The 26,470-nt window shown below is 50.0% G+C and overlaps 1 protein-coding gene across 1 annotated transcript; it reads right to left on the reverse strand.

Annotated features, from left to right (window-relative positions):
* Positions 1-1,589: 1,589 nt before the first annotated feature.
* Positions 1,590-24,136, reverse strand: LOC106888472 (tyrosine-protein kinase SgK223). Its single transcript, XM_014942726.1, has 5 exons — positions 23,746-24,136; positions 19,682-21,510; positions 10,448-10,605; positions 6,366-7,105; positions 1,590-2,925 (listed from the first exon to the last, which is right to left on the reverse strand). Exons 1-5 carry the CDS (start codon positions 24,100-24,102, stop codon positions 1,888-1,890), a joined length of 4,122 nt encoding a protein of 1,373 aa, XP_014798212.1. The 5' UTR covers positions 24,103-24,136; the 3' UTR covers positions 1,590-1,887.
* Between the last annotated feature and the right edge of the window lie 2,334 nt (positions 24,137-26,470).

Genomic DNA, 26,470 nt, shown 5'->3' on the forward strand with positions numbered 1-26,470 from the left:
GGTTCTCCAGCTGTTTCACCACTTTGCTGGGCCATGTGAGACCACATGCAGCAAGTCAGGGCCAGACTTCCCAGGGCGATGTGTCCAGGATGGTCCACAGGACAGCAGTTCCCAAGCCAGGAGGCTCCTGCTACCTATGTTAGAGGGAAGTGGACCCAAGAGTAAGACACAAGAAAACCAATGTATAAAAAAAATTCCTGACGGCCACAGTTGGAGCCATCCCACATTCTTTCAGCAGGCAGGGACGTGCATGGCCTCCTCCCTAAGGGGATCAGGGGAAATTCATTGCAAGTAGGTGCCCAGCCAAGGAACCATCCCCTCCCATCAGCAGCAACCACAGCCAAACAGATTAAAAAAAAAAAAAAAAAAGGCTTGGAAAAGATTCACAGAAAGTGTATAAAGTGTCAAAAAAATTGGGGAATTAAAACTTCAAATTCTCCCAAAAGAAGCTGGATCTGGAGGTGAATCAAGGCTGGAGGAAAGCACTCATGAATTTCTTCCCATTTTGAGCTGGGAGAGGAGTAGCTGAGCTAGTGCCATCCTGTCTCAGCTAAGCTGATGCTAGGCTCTCTCCATGTGTCCCAAACCTACCCCTTCTCCAAGGGCTGCAGAACTGGTGCCAGCAGCAGGGTGGCTTACCTCTGCCGCATGTTGCAGTGGAAGAGTAAAAGCAGCCCACAATATTTTTGAAAAATGGGTTTTTCTGAGCAGCAGCATGGCCTCTCCACCAAGCTGTGTGGCTGCTACATGTCTGGATGGAGGGAAAGGGGACGGAGAAAGGCCAGGTCAGCTTCTCCCTCTTCTGTCACGCTGCTCTTGCATCACATCTGTTGGTGGAACATGTCTGCAGTGCACCCAGCCCTACACATTTTTAATTCAAATGCCAGCAGCAATAAGACTGTCCCAGATCACAGGCTAGTGGCCCTAGCCTTTCACATGCCAGCTCATCTCTCGATAAAGGGGTTAAATAAATGCTAGACACAAGGGACAGGTGAATTACCAGGTGAAGGGAAGAAGCTGGAGGGATGGGGAAAGCAAAGGAACCTGGCCCTGACTTCCCCCCTCAAAGGCCTCGGAGGTGAATTGGGGATTTTCCATTTCATTAACTTTACAAGGGGTAATTCCCAGCATGCAGCATCATCCTCATGAACAGACGCATCCTGGGCTCTCTCTCACCCTTTCACAATCAACAGCCTGCCCAGCTGCACCACTAGACAGGAGAGCCACACTATGGTAGTATCTAACAAAGGTAATAGGCAGCTGATACTGACTTGTCCACAGTGGAAAACACAGCTGATACACAGAAGAAAAAAAGCAGCAATTTTTGTTTTGAAAGTGAGAAGCAAAATGTATGCCAAAAACTACGGAAGACATGAATTTGAAAGCCCCTCCTGGTTCTCCCTCACCAACGAGCATTATGCAAATTGCTTTTACTTCCCAGGAGAAGCAGCCAAGCTGCTGTCCCTGCTGTCCACTCTGGAGAGGGGTGGCGTTCCCCAGCAAAAAGGCTCTGATGCTATGGGGGTGTGTGGGGAATCAAAGGACTGTCCCCCAGGCACAGAAATCAACTCAAGTACATTGAGTTCATTAGAAACATGCACACACGCAGGCAGGAGTTTATTAGTCCACAGATTTACCTTATCATACCAAAAAAAAAAAAAAAAAAGTAATCCCCCAAAATAGGGGTAGGTTCCCAGTTTTGCCTGCTCACAAATTAAGAGTGCTGAGGGTACTAAACATGTCTTGTGCACTCTGAGTGGAGCGTGGGGCAGGAGGTGAACGTGCAGTCGCAGCTGAGATTCGAGCCTCTCGCCTATAAAGGGGGCTGTGCACCTTTAGCCTCAAGGCAACTGGGAGGTCTCAGCTGCCCCCAAGACACATCGGAGGTCAGAGCAGCTGCAGCAGTTTTAACGTGTGTGAGAGGGAGGTGGGCTCAGCAGACGCTAAGTATTGGCAGCACAGCCAGTCCTCCAGTTCAATGCTCCGCTCCGTGTCCACAGCCCTCTCTGCGAACTTCATCATGAGCAGGGCGCGCTTCATGTCCACCCAGTTCTGGAGCACCCGGCGGAGGGCTTCCTCGTGGCTGGTAGGCTGCTCGGTGAGGTCCTTCCGGGGGCCCCAGAGCAGACACTGCAGCATCCTCTTGGCCTCGGTGATCCGCACACGCTTGATGGGATCTGCTTCCAGCAGCAGGTGGGCCAGCTGCTGCAGTCCCCGGGAGTAGATGGACAAGCTAGGCAGAGCAGGGAGGTCCTCAGGGCTATACTCCTGCTCCTTCAGGTGCACTTTCTCCTCAAAGGGGTTAGGCTGGTGCAGCAGCTCGTAAATGAGAATACCAGTCTGAAACTCATCAAACTTCTTGTACTGAGAAGCCGACACAATCTCCGGGGCCAGCCGGGCCTGACTCTTCTTCAGTTTGGAGTCTCCAGTTCCTGGCTTCTGTTTGGCTTTCAAAAAATTGCTGATGATGAGGCGGGGTAAGTGTTTGTCATCTTTGGCTTTCACACAGCTCATGGGGGGCTTGCAGGGGACAAGCAGGAGGTTCTCTAGGCACAGGTCACGATGGATGATGCCGTGCTCTTTGAGATGCTCCAGGCCATTGCAGAGCTGGAGGAGCAAGAAGCAAACACGACGTTCGTACAGCTCAGGCTTGGCTTGGTGCAACATCACCGAGTCCCTCACAAAGTCGGCAGTGGTCTGGCTCGGCACCTCCCGGGTAATGACCACCACACAGTCGTGCTCGCTGGCAGTGCGGGAGGGATGGAGGCCATCCCCAGGCATGCTTTTCCCCATATCTGAGGCCAGCAGCATGCTGGAGGGGACAGAGGCCACAAAATGCCCACAGTCCTGCTGGATGTTGAAGTGGACTGGCACTGCAGGGCTGCAGTACGAAGCTGCCACCTTGGACTCCTGGGTTTTACAGATCTGTGAGGAGAGACCAAAAGAAAAGTCTCATCAGTCATTGACAGAGACAGGGCAGACACCAGAAGTTCAGAGGTGGGTTCCTAAACTGAGATTTGCAGATGCTAAGGAAGACATCAGTAGAAGCAGGGTGCACGTTGGTCCCTTTATTACTTCAATCAGTCTCCTGGCTTGAAGAACTTTCTCGTCCTGCAAAACCCCAACCTCAGCAACCAGATGTCTGGGTTGCATTTCTGGGCATGCTTCCTTTGCCAGGCAATGCCCAATATTTTCAGGAAAGGAGGAAGGTAGTCCTCCCATGACTGACTTCTGAAGACTTTGTTTCATTGCCAAAAGAAGTGACATTGCTTTTCCCTCTGCAGAATGTCTCCTGGGTTGCAGAGGGGAATCTCGATGGCATCCATGATGTAAAAGCTAAGCCTGTGGCAGAACATGTGCTGCTTCCATTTCTGCAGCTAGTTAACACTTGCCTGGATGAAGCCCCACACAACGTGACGTGACTGTAAGGATGGCCCTGTTTGGAGTGAGAGATGGACAGAGACCTCCAGCACTTTCCTACCACCTAACCCTTGCCTGGTCCTAAGCCCTGGAGTCACTTTCACATCCTCCTCAACCACTCTGCTTCCTTGTGTCAGTGACTACTCTCAACCCCTGATCAATGGCTAAGGGAAACCAGCAACAAGCTGTACTTACCAGCACAGGGAAAAAAAAAAAACAACAGAGAGAAAGCGGGAGCAAACAACAGGCTTAGAAATAAGTGAGAGTGCAGCAAAACCAAGGGAAAAAAACATTTTATAATCTGGATTCTCTTATACTCACATGGCTTTTATCTTCATTTTGTTCTGTATGCTTTAAGACTGCATTAAAGACTAAACAAACTCAAATTCAGGTTTATTACAGGACTATCCATTAGCTTATGGGGCCTTCTGGCATTTCTATTATACACTACTTTTTTTTTTTTCTTTCTTTCTTTTATTTAGCAATGTATTTATATCTTACCCACAGGAATCAGCAACAGGCTGAAACTCGGCATAAAAGGTTTCAAACCCTGGAGCGTGCCACTGCCAGTCACAGCTTGCGTGCAAAATCGGACAAGAAATCAATTTTGCCTCCGAGTTAAAATAGATGCAAGAATAGAGAGGAGCTGGAGAAGTGGGCTGCTTTTGAATTCCTCTAGCAGGGGTTTGAATCTAGGCATTTGCAGGTAATTCACTCAGATGAGACGATACTGTGGAGACTGGGCATTTCAAATCCCTATTGTCCTCTCTTTTCTAAACAAAAATACCCCGCTGTGGCTGCATGCTTATTTTGTGGAAAGACAAGCTTTGGAGAGTTAGGCAGACTGCAGACTAAAACAGCAGGATGCAAGAAGATGCAGAAAGTCCCCAAAGGTGGAGGAGGCCTTCCAGCCCTCTGCCGAACAAGCCTGCTTGTTCCTCCTCACATAGGGAAGACGTGTAAGGCTTAGGAAAAAGAGAGGAACTCCTGTGAGAGAGAAGTCTCTGGAAGAATAACTGCAACCCAATGAATACCGGGATATCTTCCCTGGCCAGCCATTCTTTGTGACTTTGACTGCACCAAAGGCATCCTCCATGCAGCAAGCTCCAGGAAGGAGCCTGGGGCTGGCTTAGTCACCCATTTTTAGCGGAGACAGAAGCCAAGGCGTGGAGCATATCTTGGCTTAATTCCCCTAAAGACATTTCATGTAATCCTGTCTCCTTCTAACTGTTTTATACATAACCATGTCTGCCCGTGCACAGCCCAAAGTCTGGCTCCTGCTCCTCAGCAGGCTCCTTGGGCTCAAGTCAGATCCTCTGCCCACGAACTCTCCAAGTCTAATTTTAACTATGAGTTTGTGATCCCTTTTATGTTGGAAAAGTCTGTACTAGAAGCCAGGAGGGGCAGCTAGGAATCAGCCAGTTGTAAAGTTTCACAATTATTCTCTACTTTGGCTACCAAAAGGAAGGTGGCACACAGGAACATTGCAGGAGGTGTGTAAACACATACACCACTTTACAGTGGCAGAGTGCAGCCCTGTTGGAGTGGGTTTGGCTTTGTTAAGGCACCCTGCAGCATACCAAGGGCACAGAGTAAGCCCACATCACACGCAGGGGCCCAAATACGGTCCCATTAAGAGACTGAAACGTGCTGCTTCTGCCTTGGCCAAAAATTCATGCACTACAGCCATAGAGCTGAGCCTCTGAACCCCACCCAACACAGCAGGCAAAAGCAAAGGTGTGTGCGTGTCACAGGGAACCGCAGATTGAAAAGGAGCACACCAGTTCACCAGGCAGTTCTCAGGTGTCAGGAGAAAAGTTGCAATGGAATTAGGTATAACACACAGGAGAAGCTGCAGCTCTGAGTGCTGGACTAAGGGCATTGGTTCAAGATCTCATCTAGCTCCATTCTGGTTGTTAAACCAACCCCCCTGTTGGGTTGACTGTACTTTAGAATACAAACTAGCTTTAAAGCCATCACTTATATAAAACATCCCCTTGGGGTTCATAATGGTAGAAATGATTCAGAAGAGATTTTTTTTTTCTTTGCTTAATGCATCTCTGACAGTGTTTTTCTGGGGGAATCACTTTAGGTTTTGAAAACAACCTGAAGAGTAAGCAGCAATGAGATGCCCCTAGGGTTAAGTCAGAATAGAACTTAAAGGCTTTGTATTCAAATAGTAACATGGGTCAAGAACCCCAAATCCACGGGATGCCCATAGAACAGGTTGGATAAGCTTACTTATCCAGGTTTCAAAGAGCTGAACTATTGCACCTCAAGTTTCCATTTCAAATAAGGATTCTGTAGAGTTACAGGAAAATATTTCAGTCCTGACCTTACACAGCATGTCTGGGTCAGCCTCACATTGTTTAGTCAAGATCTGCAATATCCTAACGCCTGTAGTTTCAAAATCATGTATGCACTCACATGGTTTCTGGGTCAGACCTTCCACTTAAAAGGCAGGCAGAGGCAAAAATGCTGTCTTTTGAACAGCCTTTCATCAGCTTGTGCCTCTGAGTTTACAAGATAGTATTTGCACAAAGATTTTTTTAGAGAGAAACTGGTTGGGTTTCAGACACTACTAGTCTGCAGCAATATGCATCTGACTGGCATCCGTTACAATGAAAACTACTACTTCAAACGAGCCTTTGCAAGCAGTAGGGGAAAAGTGGCAATTTTGGAAGGGGTTTTGCTTGCCAGGCTTCATCTGTGAGAAAGACAAGCAGAGAAAACAGGCCACTGTGTGCTGATGGTGCTTCTCAAAGGCCTACCACTGGGTCTGCTTCCCACTCTTTCATTCAAACCCACATGTCAGAAAGGGGGAAAACGAAGCTCAAAGGTTCAGTCCCAGCTCAGCCACAGACCCCCGTGCAGTCTGGGACCCTGCAGCTCCTCCCAGCTGGAAGATGGGGATAAGCTTGGATACTTTCTGGGTGCGGGCTTACCTTCACAGCATAGGTGGTAGAAGGGTCCTTGGAGCAGGTGGCACAGTAATATATTGCATCCCCCGAATCACAGCAGGGCTTGTTGCACGTCAGCTTGAAGAGCGACCAGTTGTTCTCGCTGAAGTGCAGCTCGTTCTTCTGCTCCCTCATGAAGCAGTCCTCGCATTTGGCAACCAGGCGGCGCAAGGACTCGGCGTAGAGGGCCCCCAGCTTGGTGTACACCCCCTCCTTGCTGTCCATGTTGCTCAGGAGGTTGTGGAGCTGGAGGCTGGAGCCTGACGACACCTGGCTGGACACACTGAGCTGCGAGGAGGAGAGGGACTGGAGGTTTCTGCTGGGGGCGCAAGCCCCTGTGCTTTTACCGGTGGCTGAGCCCCAGTAGCCATTTCCTTTGGAGCCTTTCTCCAGGGACTCAGAGGAGGAGAAGGCGCCGGGACGGCCCCCCAGGCTGGCTGGGTGGACAAAGGGAGACTCCTCTCGGAGGCAGACATTGCTCTCGGAGTGGCTGACGTTCAGCCTGGGAGTGGCAGCACCTGGTGCTCGGCCTGAAGACACCGGTCCCCCAAAAAAGCCATCTGGGGAGGACACTGTTCTGCTCACTGTCTTCTTCTGGGGCAGAGGGGGTGGGCAGCTGGGGGCAGAGGAGGGACCATCCTCACCGGAGGCAGGAAGGAAAGGGACAGAGGGAAACACTTGGCTCTCAGCTGGAGGCGGCGAGTGGTTCGACTCAGACGAGTGCCCTAGGAGACAGTGACACACAAGAAGATGCCATGAGTGGCCCTCGTGGGCTGGGAGCACAGGTCCCTCTCCATGTCCCTGCCACCCCCACAGGCTACTTCTCCCAGGGCCCTGGCCAGGAACAAAGCAGCAAGCCAGGCTGTGTCCGAACTCAGCACACAGTCCTCATCTATTCACTACTGCAAGGCTTCGCTGAAGGGGTTAGGGATTTAATCCAGTTTAATACAGCAGGTTTGCAAGGCAGGCCGCAGCCAGCCATCTAGAGGAATTCCTCTCCCCCACCCCCTGAAACCACTCCCCTATGAACTGCACACACAGTAGTAAAAAGCTAGTAGAGGGTAAATATTTAAGCTGTGATGTCATCCACAGGGAGATAAGAACGAAGCACTGGGGATACGAGGACAATCTCTTAAACACAGCCCGTTTCACCTGGGAGCTGCCACCCAGCGCTTCAGCAGCACGGCAGGATAAGGAGAGAGTGACTCACGCTACACAGCTCCAGCCCTCCAGCTCCACCAGAGCAGCCCAAGAAGCTTATTGAACCTGCCTCTCTGCTTCACACCGGGTAAGGGTCACTGGGCAAGGCCTGGGGTTTTGGCAATTTCCATCCTTCCCGAAAAAAACTGGCCTCTGGCCATCTGTCTCCCAGCTTATTGCCATTCCTCTCTGCTCGGAGGGCAGCCTGGCCCCAAGCAGCTCCACATGGGTCGGGTTGGGATGGCTGGCTCACTTCAGGCAGCTATAGCAGCTGTCTTCCTACCCTGCCCAGACTGGAGACAGATAATACAGCTGCATGTCAGAGAGGGGGTGGGGGCAAAAAAAGATGATTTAACATTGAAATAAAGAGCAATAATTTCAGGTTAACGAACGATGAGTGGAGGGGTCTGCAGGGGAAATTAAAAGACAATTATTTCAGAGAATTTTCTATGCCGCTTGAATGATGGCCAGGACTCTTGATAAACTTGAGCTCTGCTAACACCTTGCATGCAGGCATAGGCCTTGAAAGGTGCATGGTGTGGTTTTGCTCCAAGCAAGCTCAGCAGATGGTGGGATCTATTGCTCTCTTTGAACCCTGCTTCCAAAGCTGCAGAGTGGTAGCAAGCCATCCTTGCTCCTCACGAGGCTGCCGGTGAGCGTTCAGCTGCCAGCAGGCACTTCCTCACAGTGGCTTTCTGCTTGCTCCCCAGGAACACCCTGGGGCAGCTTCATATCAGCCCGAAGCAGGCGCTTGTCTCTGTCACAGCCCTTAATGACTCACCCACAACCTCCAAGCGCAGGGGCTTGGATCCCTGAGCTCCCAGCCTGTCCTGGTGTGTCACACGCAGGCTCAAAGCCACACCAGCTGTGCTAGAACAGCAATCCTGTTAGCTGCTCACTACTAAAGACCACACGAGGTGAGGGCAGGTCCCCCAGTTCTCAGCTACCAGAGTGGGTGCCAGCACGATCTGTCCCTGTCCCTCCTCACCAGCTTTTGGTAGCATGACCTCAATTTTCATTTGTCCCCTCCACTGCCAAGGCTGCCTGTATGTTCCTGCTGCTATACACCCTATCCCAAGCAACAGTGTTGAGAGACACCCAGGAATGAGCAGCAGTGATTTTGGCTTCTGCAGAAGATAAGCTTCCCAAGCAAGGTGGTTTCAGCACCCCATTTCTGACAACGTGCTCAGAAACAGCGCGGTAGGAAACGTTGTGAATCAGTGCGTCTCTTTTGCCCCCGAGGGTGTCAAGCTATCTGACTCTTGTTGGGCCCTTGCCCCAGGTGTCTGCCTGCATTGTACACCCTGTCGCTGAGCAACTGACTGCTCTCCAGTTTCAGCTGCTCTGCAGCTGCACAGTTAGCTGTGGAGTCCACGGCTCAACAGAGATGCATGCCCCAAGTTTTAATGAAAACCCAGACACCCGCATCATGCCCTGCCTGTTAAAAGCCTGTGAAAAACCACAGGTAGGGATCATTCAGCATGGCATCTCTTGCCACTTCCAGTACAAGGGACTTTGGCAGAAGATACAGCCAACAGAAATTTTTCAGCATGCAGCCCAAGAGCAACTCAAGAGAGGTATCTCTGCCAGGACACGCAGCTGAATCCCCATTTCAAGAGGCAAGGTTTACTTGACAGAGTCTTACAGAACAAACGTCAGCACTGGAAGCTTTGGCAACCAGTCCACATGCCTAGCCCACAAATGCCAAACTGCTCTTACCTTATTTTTTTTTTTTTTTCCCCCTAATGTGCTGCTGGGCTCTGCCCCAAGCACAGGATAACAAATGAAACCCTTTCACAGCTTTCCTAATAGTGCTCTGCACCTTCAGCGTAGAGTCCTTCTCCATGTCAAGGACTTGAAAGCTCCCGCTCACTTCATATTTTAACATCTGACAGCCCAGCCAATTAATTTGAGCTCACCTCACTTGGTGATTGACTGCATAGCTTCTTGCTTGCATCAGCAAGAAAAACTGCATTCGGGTTATTCATTTAAAAACTCAGCTTTCCCAAGATGAGTTGAAACAGTTGCTTCTGTTAGTGAAGGCAGAGAAATCCTCTTGTCCCATATCATTTTTGACAGCAAATTGCTTCTGTGCCCAACAAGTAAAGATCCAACATATGTGAGTTTTTCTTCCCTCTGTACAATTTCCTGGCACAGTCTCACTCTCAGACTCCAAGTTAGTGGTGGAAAAATGTAGTTTCCAGAGCTCTGGTTCTTAATTTTATTGCTGCACATTGTTGCTCTTGGAAAGAGAGAACTTCCACTACACGAGGACTGCTTTTGCAAAGGAAATACTTTCTGAGCTGCTGAACACGTTACTGCATGTCTAAGTTACGCACTGATGAAAAAAGTGACTTCATAGTAAGTATTTTTTTAATCTCACTTGAACGAGTGCAGGCAGATTTTTTCCCCTTCAAGAAATAACTGGGAACACAATGAGAGGGAGAGATCACTTCTAGCACAAGACTCCTTCTGGTACTCCTCAAATCTATGGAAGACCTTCTGTGACAGGGCTACTTGTGACCTTGTGCTACGCATGAAGCACAAGCAGGATAAGGACAATTGCTCTCAGATAGAGGTTTTATGCAGACAAGAGGAGAGCTAGAGGATGAATGACTTTGGCACGTGATAAATGAAAGAGGAAAAAGCCCATGACGTTGGCTTGATTCTGCCACATTTGTCTTAAGTGCATCAAGAGGCAGAAGGGTAGGAGAAGTGGCAAGATGAAGGGTTGCTGGGGGAACTAGGTGATCAGACCCTCATGATCCCTGCTCTGAAGATGCTGCCCCAGCAGTGGGCCTCAGGATGGAGGTTAACTCTTTCCTCAGGTCCGATGCTACCTCTCCCATACCGAAATGGTCACTTACTGCCATCACTGCCGGTCTGCGTGTCCGAGTCAAGGCTGTCGCTGGAGCCAGCTGTGAAGGTGACGCGGACGTTCCTGAAAGGTGGGCTGAGGCTCTCAGCAGAGCTGTTGCTGACCCTCTCCAACTCAGCATTATTCGGGTTCATTTTCAGAGCATGCCTAGAGAGAGTGAAAGAGAAGAGTCAGGAGACACATGGCAAAAGATCCCCCTGCATCCACTCGTGCATGGAGCCTCAAGCCTAGAGTAGCCTCAGCTTGGTCCCTGCCCATCCATACAGACACTGTTCAGCCTTTCACCATCCCACAGCTGCTCATTCCTGTGCAATTGTCTTCTTTCTCCGCCACCTGGGGATTGCATTCCACTGGCACTGAGCAGGCTATAGCCTTGCAGCCCCCGTGCCAGCCCCCCATGAAAAAAACAGCTACGCTTGAGCTGAGAGAGCCAACAGCATCCAGCCCCAGTCTGTGCCCATTTTGCCTGCGGTCCTGGACCACATCTTGGACACCATCACTGGGAAGTGGGAACACACCAGTGTTCTCCTTGAGTAAAGTTCTCAAAGGAAGGGAGTGGCATCACTCCTCCCATTACACAGAAGGGCAGGTTGAGGCTGGGTGTCAGAGCCCAATTCCTTCAAGGCGGAGGCATAAGCGGAAGAAGAGGCCATTCCTAGCAGCTGTTGTCTCCTCAGTGCATCCCAGTAACAACTGACACCTTCCAAAGGAAGGAGCGCCCCTGCAGAAAACAAATGCCTGCCAAACTTAGGACCTATCATGCAGCTTTTAATGTAAGACCTACAGTTTTCCATGCAGCTTCCATCTAAAAAAATAAATAAGTTAACAGTAAACTGGGCTTATAACCTGCCAAGTCACAGTTTAAGTGATCAGTTGAAGGCAAGCTGGACTTTTCAATAAGATGAAGCATTTCCTCTGCATTTTCTTCACTTTTTCCTCCTTGGAAAACAACAGAAACCGTTGAAATCAGGCAGCGGTTCAGAGCGCAAACACTCCTAGCTTTGGTACAGTTCAGACTCTCTATCAGCCAGCAAAGGAAGGTTATCAGTCCACATTTTTTAAGCAAAACTGCCAATCTGCTGATAAAATTCAACACGACGTTGATTAAGAACGTAAAAAGGTTAGTGGCAGGCTTGTGAAAAAGAAAAAGGACTTCCACCAGCTATCTGGCTGGAAGGAATCCGGCGTTTCCTAATCAGACGGCTGAATGGCTGCTGAGAAAGACAAACAAAAGACGGGCACGACCGTTCTCTTGTGGCACCCTGTTCACGCGCGCAGGAGCCCTCCTCTTCCAAAACCCCCAAGCACAGCAGATGCCACGAGCGATATTTATTTGAAGACTGAGAAATGTCTCGTTCCCCATCCAGACAAAGCACTTACTCTCGTGTCCACACCACCACATGGAGAGCAGAGCGTATGAGAAGCCCGGAAGAAACTTCTGCCAGACTTCCTCATTTGCCTGAGCAGCCTCGGTCTAAAAATACCCAGGGGCTGATGAAAATAAGGCTCTAAAAACCACCTCAGGTATAACTCAGCAGAGACACTGGTCTTGCACCACTGATGAATTTACCACAGCAAGCCTATTGGGGATGATTTACAAAACTTTGCAATGCACCACACAAGTCACAGTTAAAAAATAGAAAGAGAAAGAAAGAAAGAGAGAGAGAGAGAGAGATGATTGAGGGTTTTAGCTCTGTTACGATTAATGCTGTTGAAAGCAACCAACTGGAATTAAATCATTTTCTGGTTTTTTTTTTTCTTTTTCCTTTATTATAAAGATATATCTTTATCCTATAACTTTCTCAGATGTTTTAACTTTTAGTAATTCTGGGGGGGGGAAAAAAAGGCACGGGTGCACACCCATTCGGGTGCACTATCTGACCCAGCAAGAATCAAGGAAGCTTTTGAATCCGTAAGAAAAGATTTTGCAAGAGCGCCAGTCTCGATTTGCATAAACGAGAGGTCTTCTGACACATTCCTCCCCTCCCCACACCACCACCACCACCCCCCAGCTCCTCAAACAAAGAAGAAGCTGGTGCATTTCTGCTTCCTTCCCATCACTTTAAACACAAATGCGCAGAGCTGCCTTACCATTCCCGCACTCAGGGAGAGATGGGACGTTGCTCGGCGGGGTCCAAGGTCCACCGCCACGGCCACACCTAGTCCTCCAAGCAAAGCAACCTGGGCGCGAGGCGGCGTCTGCCAGAGCCGTGCTGGCTGCTGCCTTCGCCCAGCTCAACGTGGCGGTGGAGTCAGATGCACAGAGAGAGCCCCCGTTTCCTCCCCGTACCGCCGTGACTTATGTAAAATGCAGTTCCTGAATAGGCACACCGAAATAGAAATTGTTTGCTGCTTAAACGACATCCTGCTCTTGTTTCAGATGTTACAGCCGGGCCGGCTAACACCGCCTGGAAATACCTCCCCTTTGCATCTCCCTCTTTTCCTACAAGCTGCTTGAAGCCCAGGCTGCAGCTTGCACGGATTAAAATGCTGCCCACTATACCAAGGAACTGCTGAAAACACTTGCTAGGGTCAAACTCTCACATTTCAGTAAAATTCCATCCCAAGAGCTGAACAGCCCATCACTGCCACAGCCTGTGGGATCCTGATTTACAGCTAACCTGAACTTTGCCTGCTTTGCTAGTGTTCCTTCCCACCACGCGTGACTGCAAGGGCACAGGTTCCTATTCTCCATCTCACCCGTTTCACCAAAGGATGTTGGAAATAAAGAGCATTGATCCACCTTAAACCCCAAGAAATCAGGGGGATTGCTCCCACACTGGCTTGTTAACACTGGTGGGCTCCAGTCCCCTTCAGAAAAATGTCGCAGTGGTTAATTTACCTCTATTTTAAAAATCCATGCTCAGCACCTTAAGTGGTGCTGAGCAATTTCAAGCGTAACTCAAAGTAACTGACACAAGAGCCTCCTTCACGTGTCAGTGTATAAAGAACAGGCCACAGGAGTCAGCTCTCCCAATCTAATAACCTAAAAAGACAGGATTTCCAGCTCTCCAAATTATTCTGATGGCTTTAAATACACTTCAATTACTCAACATCCTCCACGCAACACGCTCGAGTATTCAGGCAAGCCTTCCCATTCACTATTCCCCAGTTTTCCCACCCTAAACAGTTTCATCCAGCTGGCTTTCCACACAGTTCCCACAGTCTTGCCGAGAAAAAGTCAGGGTTGAAAACAGTGGTCTTGTAACAAACAAAAAAAAACACCAACAAACAAAAAACAAACCAAAACAACGGAACAAAACAAAAGCCCCCTCCAGTTTGGAGTTCTGAAATGTTGCAAAGGCATCCAGATAATTTGCCGTGCCCCACACTGCCTCTCCAGCCAGGACATGCTTTGTCTTTCCTGTGATTCATATTCGAGTGGTAAGCCTTGTGTTTAATTTCACATTTCTTAACAGATGAAGGGTCCCACCTGAGGCTGCTGTGGGACTCCAGCATTGCCGACTGCACACCTTGTACTTCTCAGAGAGTGTGGAGATGGGCACCAAAGCATGGCTCCCCTAACCACAGCAGACACACATGCCTTGGGATATTGCCCCAGGAATCCCCCAGACTCCGGGCATGCCTTCGGCTTGAATTCCCTGCCTCAGATTTGACATGCAGATCTGGTTACCTTCCAGAAGCGCAAGGGGCAGGGAGGTTTCGAGGGGGGGGACAAGGCTACTCAGTGGCAAGAGCTGCAAGGCTCCCGCTTGCTCTTTCCAGTGGCCATCACACGTGCAGCCTGTCGGGAGGATGCTGGAAGGCATCTCTCCCCCACACAAACACTCGATCACAAGGAGCGCCTGCTCTGCAGCCCCATCACGGGGGTTTCCCAGCCTCTGAGGGGTCTCTCCTTCTCAGCACAGATGAGAGGACTCGAACAAACAACGGAGATGCTGAGATTTATAACTTGTGTAACAGGGGAAGGAAGCAGAGGAGAGCAGAGAACACACACAAACCACCACAAACCAAACCACGCTCCAGGAGAAGGCCAATGATAATGTCAGTAGGACACCCCCTCCCATAATAAAATACTGAAACTAATGCACGGCAGAGAGAAAAGCCAGACTGCATTACAGCACCAAACACAACACATGGCTGGGCATAATTATTACACAAGTGGAAGCACCATTATACCATATGCTTGTCTATCATGAAATGTGAATAATTATATCTTCCTCCTCCCTCCACTGCTGTTTCTGCCAAGATCTTCCCCTGGATACACAGGGCAGTTAAAAAACAGCACACAGGACCTCACAACATTTGAGGCTTGGATTTTTACTTACCCTTCTGCTACCAGCTGGTGAACGTGGGGAAACCAAAATCAAGGTGAGGAAAAAAGAGGATTTTTAAATACTCCTGGCCCCCTCCAAAGGGCTACACTGCTCCTCCTTGTACCAAAAAGGTTTTATGTAGCGCACGTTAAGTTGAAACAAGAGTTTGGAGCCTAGAGATGCAAGAGGAAGTTCAGATGGAGTGCAGAACTAAGATGACAGATGGGTCAAAAATTAAATCACTGAATGCTCTGATGTGGTGAAGAGGATAACGAATCCCATTTCGATTTCCAACTCTGTGCTGGCAACATAGGAAACACACAGAAAAGTGAACGACTTTCATTTTAAAACAAATAATCTCTCCTAAAAGATTGACTGATAAATCACCACCTTTTAAAAATGACCCACTGGCAGAAACAGCATGAGAAATTCCTGGTTAGTTTTGAATAAAAAACACAGGGGGAATCCAAAGGGTGTATTCCCTCCCTGTCCTGAAGCATGATTCTCTCTCCTGCTCAAGCCATATCCTCCCTTCTTTTATTATTATTTAATTATTAGTTATGTATCTAAATACACTTGATCCAGAGTTTATTATTATTATTTATTATTTTAATAATAATAAATCTGTCTTGTCCCAGACCAAACGGCAAATCTCCGCTGTCATCCACAGTCAAAGAGAAGAGAGTCAACGTTTGGGACCCTTGTGACTTCCAACTCCTTTTATAATTGCCACAGCAGCCCCATGTAGCCAGGTGGCTTTTGTCACCAGGATAAACCCTGCCACTGAGCTCCAAAGAGCCAGGTGCCCCAGGAATTGGAAGAAAGTGGGAAAGTTCTGTCTCAGGTGCAGGGGTGCTCTGTCACAGACCGAGTCCTGGCAAGGAACACACGGCGCAGTCCCACCAGCCAGCAAGCACCACCTCCACCACGAGATACAAACCTGGCTCTTTTCCTGGTGATCCAATTCCCAACATGGCTGGTTTTTGTAGCGCTCTTGTTTTCTGTTCCCTCTGGCAACGCGCGGCAGCGGCACCAGCCGCACTGTAACATGCAGGCTTGGCACATCTCAATTTCATTTGTCCTGACTGTTTCCAGCTTTGGCGTGTGGCACGATGTGCCGCACTACACACCTCTGTTACCCCAAGCGAGCGCACTCAGCAAACTTCAGAAGCCATCTATGGCACTGCCTTTGGAAAGTGGCATTAATTATGATGAAAACAGCTCAAGAGCCAACATTTCAAGATGCAAAACAGCATCCCTGCTTCCTTTCTTTAAGAGGCACGTGAAACAAATTAACTGTCAAGGTTTTGCAGGCTAGAAGGAACCATGAGGACCATTTAGCTTGACCCTCTGCATAAGAGGGACATAAATTTCAGCAAAGATTGATTCCTCGTGCAAGGAACTAAAGGCCACGCTAGAGCATTTCACACTGAAGAACCTTTAAATCATCATTGCACATGCAAGTCCTGGGGATCCTAGTTCTTCTGGTGAGCCCTTTTCTTGGCCAACTACCATCCCAGCTTTTGGAAGAAGACCAGTCACCATCCTCCCTTTCCAATCTCTTTCCTCTTGTAATTAAAGTAATTTTCCATTTCATTTCAGACCAAGCAAACCTAAATATCTATAATCTTTCAAACAAGCAGGAAAAAAGAATTGCATGAAGTAACAGTCGCAAGAGGTCCAGAGTAGCTTTATATAGGACAAAACAGCCGCAAGTTAATTATTTTCCTTTTTTGCATCAATTTTTAAATCTCCCTAAAATCACTCCTTCCGCCATCCTAAGAGACAGCTTACTGCAAAAACAGAGTTTCCCCAGTGCCTGGCAGGAATTTACCCTGTAAAAACTTTTTTCCCTTTTAATTGTTAGAGCCAAGATGAAAAAAAAAAAAAAATATCTACAGACTCACTCACTTCTTTCTCTGCTTTGAAACTAGTTTGAAGACACATGCAAGTTTTCTTTAATATAAACAATTAAGTTTAATTAGGAAAGTCAAACAGACAGGCTTCATTTTCCAGTATGAAATCAAACACCTTGCCGCAGCTTGAGATTTAGAAGGAAAAAGGATAGTTGCACCCCTTTCCTGCAGCTGAAATGAACCCTGATTTGCTAAGCTTCAAGCCCCAAGACCATGCCACACCAGGACTATGCTGACTTCATCCCTCCATCCAAAGGAGCCTTTGCAGCTGTGCCACCAGAGAAGATCTTGGGCTGAGGCTCTCTGTCTCTGTGAGGGACTACATAAGCGTTAACAGAAGTATTGGTGGTTCTCCCATTATAGATGACCACATGCCCACCGACTGCCCAGGCCTAGGAGAGCATGGATGTGTCTCAGAGTCATCTTTGTGTACAAGACCTCCTGTCTTCTTCAGGCTCTTGGCTGCAGGCCAGGAGGACCAGAGATGTTCCTCCAGCACCAGGTCAGAGTCATATCATGACCCGAAGCTGCAAAGCAATGACTGCCCCAGGTAACACAACCCTGCTATGGTGATTTTAACCAGTTGTGCACGTAGCCATCCCTCCCACCGCCACGTGCAGGTAACAACACCCTGGCGCCTGCATCAACACGCTCAGAGAAGCCACGCTTGAGATGAAAACGAGAACAATCTCAAAGCAAACAAACAAAGCAACGAGCTGGGTTTGCACGGCTTGCGAAACCTGCCATCTGATCCAACTGCTCCTCAGGCAGGCTGCGCAGGGGTTTGGTAGCTGGAGGGAGGGATATGCTCTTTGATTAAGGCGCCCCAAGGCTCAGCTGTGGGCATCAAGGCATTTAGGAGACAAATAAATGAAGCAGAACGCATGGCCTACAGCCACAGGGGGTAAGAGTGATGCCAACACCTACCTCAACCACCTGGCAGGTTTTATGGCTCTGCCAGAGATCCCGGTCATGGATGTCACGTGTTCCCCGACCTCAGTTTCCCTGCCTGATTTCACACAGGCTTTCTAGCACACAGATGCTTTCAGGATGACTCAGAAGCTTGTCACAGCCCAATCACCCCAGAGCATGAAACAGCCCTTCCAAGGAGTAGAAAATGCTCCATGCCCCTCAGGATGGACAGTAATTCCATGTGGACAGCAACAGCAGGCCATGCTCCTGGCTTGGAGCACAACTGGTCCAAGTCACCCAGCCAAGGAGACACCCTGTCTTGACACATCAAGGAGCCCCCTGTCTCCACTCCTAGCCCTCACGAAGGCAGAAAGGAAGGGAGGGAGGGAAGCATCTTTGCCCCCAGTATGGACAAAAGGCTCTGCATGGCTGCTCTTCCATGGGCAGAAGGGGGTCCTAGCACTGCAAGTGGAAGATGTTGCTGGAATATATATTGCTGGGTTTGAGTGCCACCACCCTTCCGGTCTGCCCAGCGACCTCAGCTCTGCAGAGGAAGGAATCAGGTCCTAGAGGACTTTCAGCAGGCAACTCAGCATTTCCTAAATGATTGCTGCTCGACAGCATCATATAATCACAGCTCTGCTGGATCTCAACACCACCTCATGTGGCATGCACAATCCCAAGCCACAGGCTTATAGGAAACACCAAGTGGCAGCAGCCATGAAAGAAAGTTCACAGGGTCAAAACTAAAGCACATCTTTGTGTCCTCTTTGATTTTTAAAGGCAATAAAACTCATCTGTGCGCTCACTTGCTTGTAGTCCTTTTCTTTCCTCTGACTCCAGCAGGCACACAGCATCACAGCGGGAAGCCCAACGTTAAGGAGAACTAAAGCGTCTTGTTCATCCCTTCCCTTTTCTTGAGAAACCTAATTTGTTCACCACTTGGTCAATTTAAAACGCTAGTTCCCTGGGCTAGCCAATCCTAAAAACAATTCAGCGTGATAACAAAACAGAAGATGGGCCAGCCCAACCACAGTCTCACCCTGGAGGTCTATGATGCCTCCGCATAAGCTTGACCATGGACCCCAAGAGCAAGTTCTCCTTCGAACACTCATCCCTTCTTCTCTCAACGTTTAAATCGAGGAGCTGGAGTCAAATCTGTTGTGCAATGCACAGTTTCAGGTAAGAAAACTAATGCACGCAATAATGCAAATACAAGACACACAGAAAATGGGAAAGTATCCCCCCCACTATGACCAGACAACCTAATCCATTAGTTACATAGCAAGAAAATCAATTTTTCTTTCTCCATTTTCTCCTTTTTTTCTTTCCTTTTTTTTTTGTTTTTGATCCACACAGCTGCAGATACTGAATGGTGCACACACAGTATCGGAAGCCTGGCTTTTCTAATTGCTTAGCAGAGCTACTTCCTTCTCAGATGGACAGCTCTCCCTCATTCACATTTGTTTTGCAGGGCCTGCTGTCACCCTGCCTGCAAACCTGACTTCCAAGGGAGCAGCAAGGGGAAGGCTGCCTGAAGCCAGGTTGCTCCCACACATCACGAGCACACGTTAGGCAAGCTCTAATTACCTGCTTGTAGGTAAGGAGTCCTCCCTGGGAAACTGCAGCTTCAAGAGTTAACCTCAAAAGCAAAAAAGACATTAGAGCCAAACTGAAAGAGGCTCTTGCTATCATCACCAAGAGAAGTCCCCTGGTTACACCTCCAAGAGAAGCTCACACCACCAAATGTCTATCCTACTCAACATCAAAGGATTCTGCTGAGACAGAATCAAGCTGACCTGCAAAACACCGGCCATCCCTGGCACAGACCTTGTTCTCACTTGAATATTGGGACCCAAGGCCAAGCCCTGAAGGGCTGTTGCAAGTACGCATGGCATTTGAAACAGGACTTGCAAAGATCTGACAGCTTTTCAGAGTAAAAAAGTAGGTGGCTTTTTAGCCATGCAGTCACCTACCATGCTCCTGAAAGCCCACCTTTGAACAGGAAAGGAAGAAAAAAAACAATAGGAAGCACGTCCTAATCAATCAGTTCCTGCAGCAAACAACCTGACTGCAGATGGTTAACAGGCCACCACACACACACTCACAGGGCTGTACCTGGACTGCTTTTTTGGCGGTGGTGGCGGCGGTGCAAACTCCACCCCGTTGCTCTTGTCTTTAGGGAAATCAAAGGAGAAAGACGATGATTTGCTGATCCCAGTCTGGCTCTCCAGCATCGAGCCATCATCCACAAGGTCAGAACCAGCTCTTCCATTCTCAGCTCCCGCTGCCCACGAGTGGGTTAAGAGCTCCTGCTCCTCCTCCTGCTCCTCCTCTATCCGGCACTGCTTGGTCCACGTTGGGTTGTAGTATTTCTGCCTTCTGTCGTAGGATGAGCCTGCAAGGCCTCTGCTGGACTCCTCTGCAGAAACCCCGTTGATATGAGTGCATGGAGAAGGGGATGCCCCAAAGGCACCTGTATCTGCACAGCTCCGCGGCAGCAGCTGAACACCAGCTCCATCGTGGCTGCTGTCATCACCAAACCTTGGCACATGGGAGCTTACTGGGGCTATACGGTTCCCCTCACTGCCCACCTGGCTGTTTTTGGACATCTTTGGGGGAATGGCTGGACCCTCCGTAACTGAGGTCTTGGCAGGAGCTGCCAGATGAAATCTTGGGTTGTTTTCACTTCCAGGTGCTTGAAAAATGTCTCCAGACTCAACGGCAGGTGATGAAGCCCCAAAATCAGCGTGGGAAGTGGGGCTGATGCATGGCCACTGAACTCCCACCGCCGAGTCAGGGCTGCTGAGGAATATGGTCTTGTGATCATCCTCAGTGTGCGCTGTCATTATGGTTATCTTTGCTGCCACTTGGCCGGTGGAGTCCTGGTATTCCTTCTCACCACCCAAACCCCAGCCGCCATCTCTCCACGTCCCATCAGCTTGCTCCTTGCCAGGGCCACGGGCCATCTTCTCCCCTTTTGCCTGTCCGCCAACGGCCTTCAGCTGCGCCTTCTTCCTCTTGGTGCTCTCGGCATAGATGGGATCACCGTGGGCTGGCTCGGCGAGGCGAGGGCGCTGTGGCTCCACCAGAGCCTGCTGAGGAGTGCTTGAACCCTCAGGCCGGGGCCCTCCGGTGACAGAGGGCTCTCCAGGGAGAGGTAAGTCTTCATCCTCCTGGGACAAAGCAAAGGAAGCTGCCTTGCTGCTCCCCATGCTCTCAGGGAAGGGAGGAGGTTCAGAGTGGAGAGCCAGCTTCCTCCTCTCCGAACACAGGGCGTAGGGGAGAGGATCACCCTGGTCTTTGGTGATGCAGAAGGCCACGTTCACCGCTCTGTGCTCCTCTTCGCTGAACTTGACCGCCCTGCCGCTTGGCCTGGGGATCTCCGGAGCATCCCGCTGCCTCCATCCGCAGGGAGCAGGGCTCTCCTTCTCACGCCGGGCGCCCTTCCCCTCCGCACAACGTGGCTCCCGAGAGACAGGGTGCTCTCTGCGGCAGTCTGTGATCGAACAGTACTCACCCCCTTCACTTTCAAAGCTGGAGGAGAAGTGACCGCACTCACCCTCCGAGGGAAGCGCTGCTCCTTCTCTGGCTTGGGAAGAAGGGTTTTTGCTGGGGTTTGTGGTGTTTCTGTCCCCCAAGACAGATGGATTAGGGCAAAGGGCCTGACGCGGCAGGGCAAATTTCTCTTTGGCTCTGTCCTCCTGCTTGCCCACCTCACCCACAAGCACCAGGCTGTGGATGGAGACATTTCTCTCCACTCGACTCTCCAGGCTGCGCAGTCCCACCATGGAGTAGCTAGGAGGACAGCAAGACAAGCAGTCACTGGGCGGGTTGTGAAGGAAGGGCTTTCTCACACCGCCGTTGCCAAAATTGTCGAGGCAGATCCGCTGCGCGTCTCCTGATTTCAGAAGGAGGTGTTTGCCAGAAACCATGCCCCAGCTGACCTGCACGGGCCAAAGAGACAAGCGTGCTGTCAGGATGTGCATATGCAAAATGCAAGAGAAATATTAAAAAAAAAAAAAAAAAAAAAAAGTAAAAACAAAAAAACCCAGCTGCACAGAAAAATCCTCTGGTGTTCACAGTCTGTTACACTCTCTGCTCACTCCACCAATAAGTACCGCAAACCTTTCTACTTAAATTACACTTGCCCTATTTCCTGGACCATTTGCAATCCTTGCGTTACCAACAATGGCAATGTGCTGAAATAAGGCATTCTCCTTTCTCTTTCTGTGGGTTCGCTGCCAGGAACGTGTCCAACCTGTCATCCTGTCTGCGAATCACCGTGCAATTAACAATTCAGAGAAGGAAGGAATATTTGCACCTCCCTCTGCTTATTTTCATTCCATTTCGCACTGCTGCTCCGGAGTCGCACACTCCAGAGCACAGACACAGATGATCACAGGTTATCCCGGGATAGCAGCTTGGCGACGCTCGGCGCCAGGGACTGGGGAGCAGGTGGGGAAATGCACCCGAAATCTCTTCATCTGAGAGAGGTCTACCCTGCTTGCCCAGGGAGAGGAGGAGAGGGAGAGGCTGGGGGTAACATGTGTGTGCAAAGTGACATCCCCCATCCCAGGGTGGCAGAACCTGGTTCCATAGAGCAAAACTCAACCTGGGGAGATATCTCTGCACCCAGATCAAACACCACCACCGAGGGCAGCCTGTGCTTGTGTGCCCTCTAACCCTAGAAGAAAAGCAGGGGAGAGCAACGGGAGGCTAAGAAGAGAGCTGGAGAACCCTATCTCTCCTCTGGGACAAGGGTGGGACGCATGAGCAAAGAGACAAGCGTGCTGTCAGGATGTGCATATGCAAAATGCAAGAGAAATATTAAAAAAAAAAAAAAAAAGAAAAAGTAAAAACAAAAAAACCCAGCTGCACAGAAAAATCCTCTGGTGTTCACAGTCTGTTACACTCTCTGCTCACTCCACCAATAAGTACCGCAAACCTTTCTACTTAAATTACACTTGCCCTATTTCCTGGACCATTTGCAATCCTTGCGTTACCAACAATGGCAATGTGCTGAAATAAGGCATTCTCCTTTCTCTTTCTGTGGGTTCGCTGCCAGGAACGTGTCCAACCTGTCATCCTGTCTGCGAATCACCGTGCAATTAACAATTCAGAGAAGGAAGGAATATTTGCACCTCCCTCTGCTTATTTTCATTCCATTTCGCACTGCTGCTCCGGAGTCGCACACTCCAGAGCACAGACACAGATGATCACAGGTTATCCCGGGATAGCAGCTTGGCGACGCTCGGCGCCAGGGACTGGGGAGCAGGTGGGGAAATGCACCCGAAATCTCTTCATCTGAGAGAGGTCTACCCTGCTTGCCCAGGGAGAGGAGGAGAGGGAGAGGCTGGGGGTAACATGTGTGTGCAAAGTGACATCCCCCATCCCAGGGTGGCAGAACCTGGTTCCATAGAGCAAAACTCAACCTGGGGAGATATCTCTGCACCCAGATCAAACACCACCACCGAGGGCAGCCTGTGCTTGTGTGCCCTCTAACCCTAGAAGAAAAGCAGGGGAGAGCAACGGGAGGCTAAGAAGAGAGCTGGAGAACCCTATCTCTCCTCTGGGACAAGGGTGGGACGCATGAGCACACCTACGTCACAGGTAGGGTGACATCAGCCCAGGCTTTGCTCTGCGTGGCTGGGGCAGTGCTGATATCAGCTGGGCAGGGAGAGGAGTGAACCACCCAACTCAGTCACACGACCAGGGCTTGCCCTTTTGCAGGCTGGCAGCAGCGTTACACCCAGAGAGTACTACTGCTCTGGCAAAGGTTGGGAGCCCAAGGACCTGGCCCAGGAAGGGAGGGCACTTTCTTCCCCACCCACGAATGGTGGGGGGCCAAAGACCATGGATGCCATTAGCACTGACTGCAACCAGACAGGACTTCTTTCCAGTATGCCTTCCCAGGAAAATAACTTTAACCCGCATCCTCATTTAAAATCCGGAAGTTCCTAAACAAACAACATATTTTTAATACGTTGTACGTGCCCTGTGAGCAACATCTCATTCAGCTTCAGCCAAAGATACTTTGAGAGGCCAATACAAGGCTTAAAAGCCTGAGTCAAGACCAGAAGGTAAAACAAAGGGAAGGAAACCGTTTTAACAGATATTCCTAGCACTCCCAAGGAGAGGTAAGTAACGGGAAGTCATGCTTTGACTGGATTAATCATTACCTGTGACAGATCTGCATTCATATTCACATCCGCCCACGCGTCAGAAACATCTGAGTTTATCATAGTTGGCTTCACAGCAATTGTTGGCTTTGAGAAGGGGGAGGTATTTACACTTTCGTCTTCCAACGCGGGGCTCTCAGGCTTGGTCCTAACCCCATTCGGGAGCGCACCGCAAGCTCCCACGTCTGGGGGTGTTTGCAGCCGATGGGAACTCTTTGGGTTGAAGCAGTTTTTGCAGGAGCCGGGCTTCCAAACGTGTTCCACAAAGTCACTGCACGCAGACATCTTCAAATCCTCGTGGCTCAGACCAAGAGCCCTCTGCGTCTTCTGCACTGTCCTCCGCTGCTCATCTTGCATTTGCTTCCCAGAGCCGCTCTTAAAGATCACCTAGTTATCTGGAAAAGCACAACACTGATTAGTTTGGCTATGCCCCAAAATGGGAAGATTTTTAATAGGACAGGTGATAATTACTCTTAACTCTGCCTTCATCACAAAGGCTTATTGTTTACAAGGCTTTTTTTCACAGCTTAGCTAAAGCCCACACACTTACTTAAAAAGCCTCAACTTCTAAGCATAGCTCTGTAATAGAGAAGACATCAAGCAAGCAGCATTCCTATGTGATTTAATTCCCCGTTTAACGAGCGTGTATAACCAGCCTCATGCAAGGTTTAGATCAAGGGGAGAGGAAAGAGGTCTTGCAAATAGCTGTTCACAGCCCCACAAGCAGAGCCAGACAGAAAAAATTCCTTCTCCAAAGTGGCATCCTGTCTCTGGAAAATACAAAGGCCTGGAGATACAAGGACCAGAACCAGAGACAGTGTAACCAAGGGGACTGGCAACAACCTTCCTTCACTCTGAAGCACCACTGTGATTACTGCTGTGGTACACAAAAGCCTCTCTCCCACCCAGTGCAGCGGAGAAAGGCAATCAGCAAGGCTGGGGCTGGCACTGATTTGAGCAAGTGCCTGGCAAAAAGCTCTTATCTGGTTTGCCAGGAGCCACAAATAACAGTGTCAGTTCACTGAAACGATTCATTGTCTGCAAGGGGAGAAACGTTTTGCTCTTGGATTACTTACAGACAAGGATCCCTTCCCATCTTCCTTCCCCAGGAGGAAATGCCCCAGGAATAAGACATTCCTGCATTCCTGTGCCCCCCCTCCCCGCACAGCCAGGTCTGATCGCACTCAGCCGGTAGCTACCTGGAGCTAACAACTTTGGAGCCACTTCAGAGGAGGTCTCCCACAAAGCTCAGTGGAGTAGGGAAGAAGAGATCAGAAAATGCAACTAGATCAGGAAAACTGCAGCCGGCTGCTAGGGGTGTCAGGGCACACAAGTCTCCCACACTGCTCCACAGAGTCCTTCCCCACCTAACCAGCTTTAGGTCATCATCTCCTGGCCAGCTGATCGCCGTGCAAACTGAGGCTCCTTCCCTGAGGGTCTCCGAGCGAACAGGCACCTTTACACCCCAATCCTGATGGCACAGGAGCAAAATTGAGCAGCTTGATCCTTCAACACTTCCTCCATGCCCGCATACTGCAACACCACCGTAGCTAGGGACACCTTTGCACCTGCCTCTGGCCTCGTGTCTCAGAGATGCCCTGGCCAGCCTCTCCGACAGCCACACAACTGCACGGCGAAGAGAAAGAATCAGAGCTCAGGTGGGACAAAGCGAAGGGGGGGACAGCCATTGACCCTCAAACATCATCTGAATGCAAGTGCCACCTCTGGGAAGGGAGGCTTTCACTGGCTGAAGCATTAATACCTGCAGACTTGTTATGTCTGGCAGGCTGATAAATTAGGATCTGTTTTATGGAAGAGCAGAAAAAAAGGGAATATCAATAGGATTCACAAATCAGACTCACAAATCTCTGTTTTTAGGGAAGAGACTGTATTAGACAGGTTTTTCCATGGACTTCAAAGGGTCCAAACTGACCAAAGGACAGCAAATCACTCTTGGACATACCCCAACACCTTCAGCAAGATTTACATTATTGGCAGGGAAAACATCTTTAAAAAAATATTCTATTCTTTGTTTCCTTTCAAATCTAGCAAGCAGTGTCCGGCATCACCCAAAGTTGAACAAGTGTCCTGATGAGTGCCAGAAAAGGCAAAAAAAAAAAAAAAAAAAATCAAAGGGAGGAAAGCAGGGACCGGAGCCAGAAAAAACTCTTCACTTCTGCTTTAACGATCGGCGCTGCCAACTGCCTTTTAAAGACCGGGATTTCCCTTTCTGCAGCTAAACCAGCCCTTGTTTCTCGCTGCCCAGAGCCCGGGGCAGGCGGCCCCGCGGCCCCACGCCGGGATCCAGCCCATCCCGCTCCCACCCACGCGGTGCCGTGCGGGGAAACCGGCGGGGCTCGACCCCCGGGCAAACCGAAAGGCAGGAGCGGGGTCGGAGGGACCCTCGGAGCCCCCGCGCCTCCCGGGGCACCGGCAAGGACCCGGTATAAAGGCTACCTGTTACCTAGGATAGAGATGGCAGGATGCTCCGGCGCGAAGAGAAATCCAGGCGGCCGGACGGCTCCTCCGGGGCGCCGGGCGTCCACCGGGACTGAGAAAAGTTTACCGGGCAGGGCCCGCCGGGGCTCTCGGAGCGGGCAGCCCTGCCGGTGCGGACCGCTGCTCGCCCGGGGCCGGCTTCACAATCCCCCTCCCCGCCCTCCGCCCGCATGCTCGGTGGGCACCGGCACGGCCCCGCCGCCCCGGACCCCTCGGCGGCCCCGCC

This window comes from Calidris pugnax, unplaced genomic scaffold (genome assembly GCF_001431845.1).
Source record: "Calidris pugnax isolate Ruff unplaced genomic scaffold, ASM143184v1 scaffold15, whole genome shotgun sequence".
In the NCBI taxonomy this organism is placed as follows: domain Eukaryota; kingdom Metazoa; phylum Chordata; class Aves; order Charadriiformes; family Scolopacidae; genus Calidris; species Calidris pugnax.

Excerpts from the sequence above, each read along its gene's own strand:
- LOC106888472 (XM_014942726.1), bottom strand. The coding sequence starts at position 24,102 with ATGCAAGATGAGCAGCGGAGGACAGTGCAGAAGACGCAGAGGGCTCTT. Across the intron at positions 21,511-23,745 it reads TGAATGCAGATCTGTCACAG|GTCAGCTGGGGCATGGTTTC; the intron begins GTAATGATTAAT and ends TGGCCCGTGCAG. Across the intron at positions 10,606-19,681 it reads CCGCCAAAAAAGCAGTCCAG|GCATGCTCTGAAAATGAACC; the intron begins GTACAGCCCTGT and ends CACTCTCTCTAG.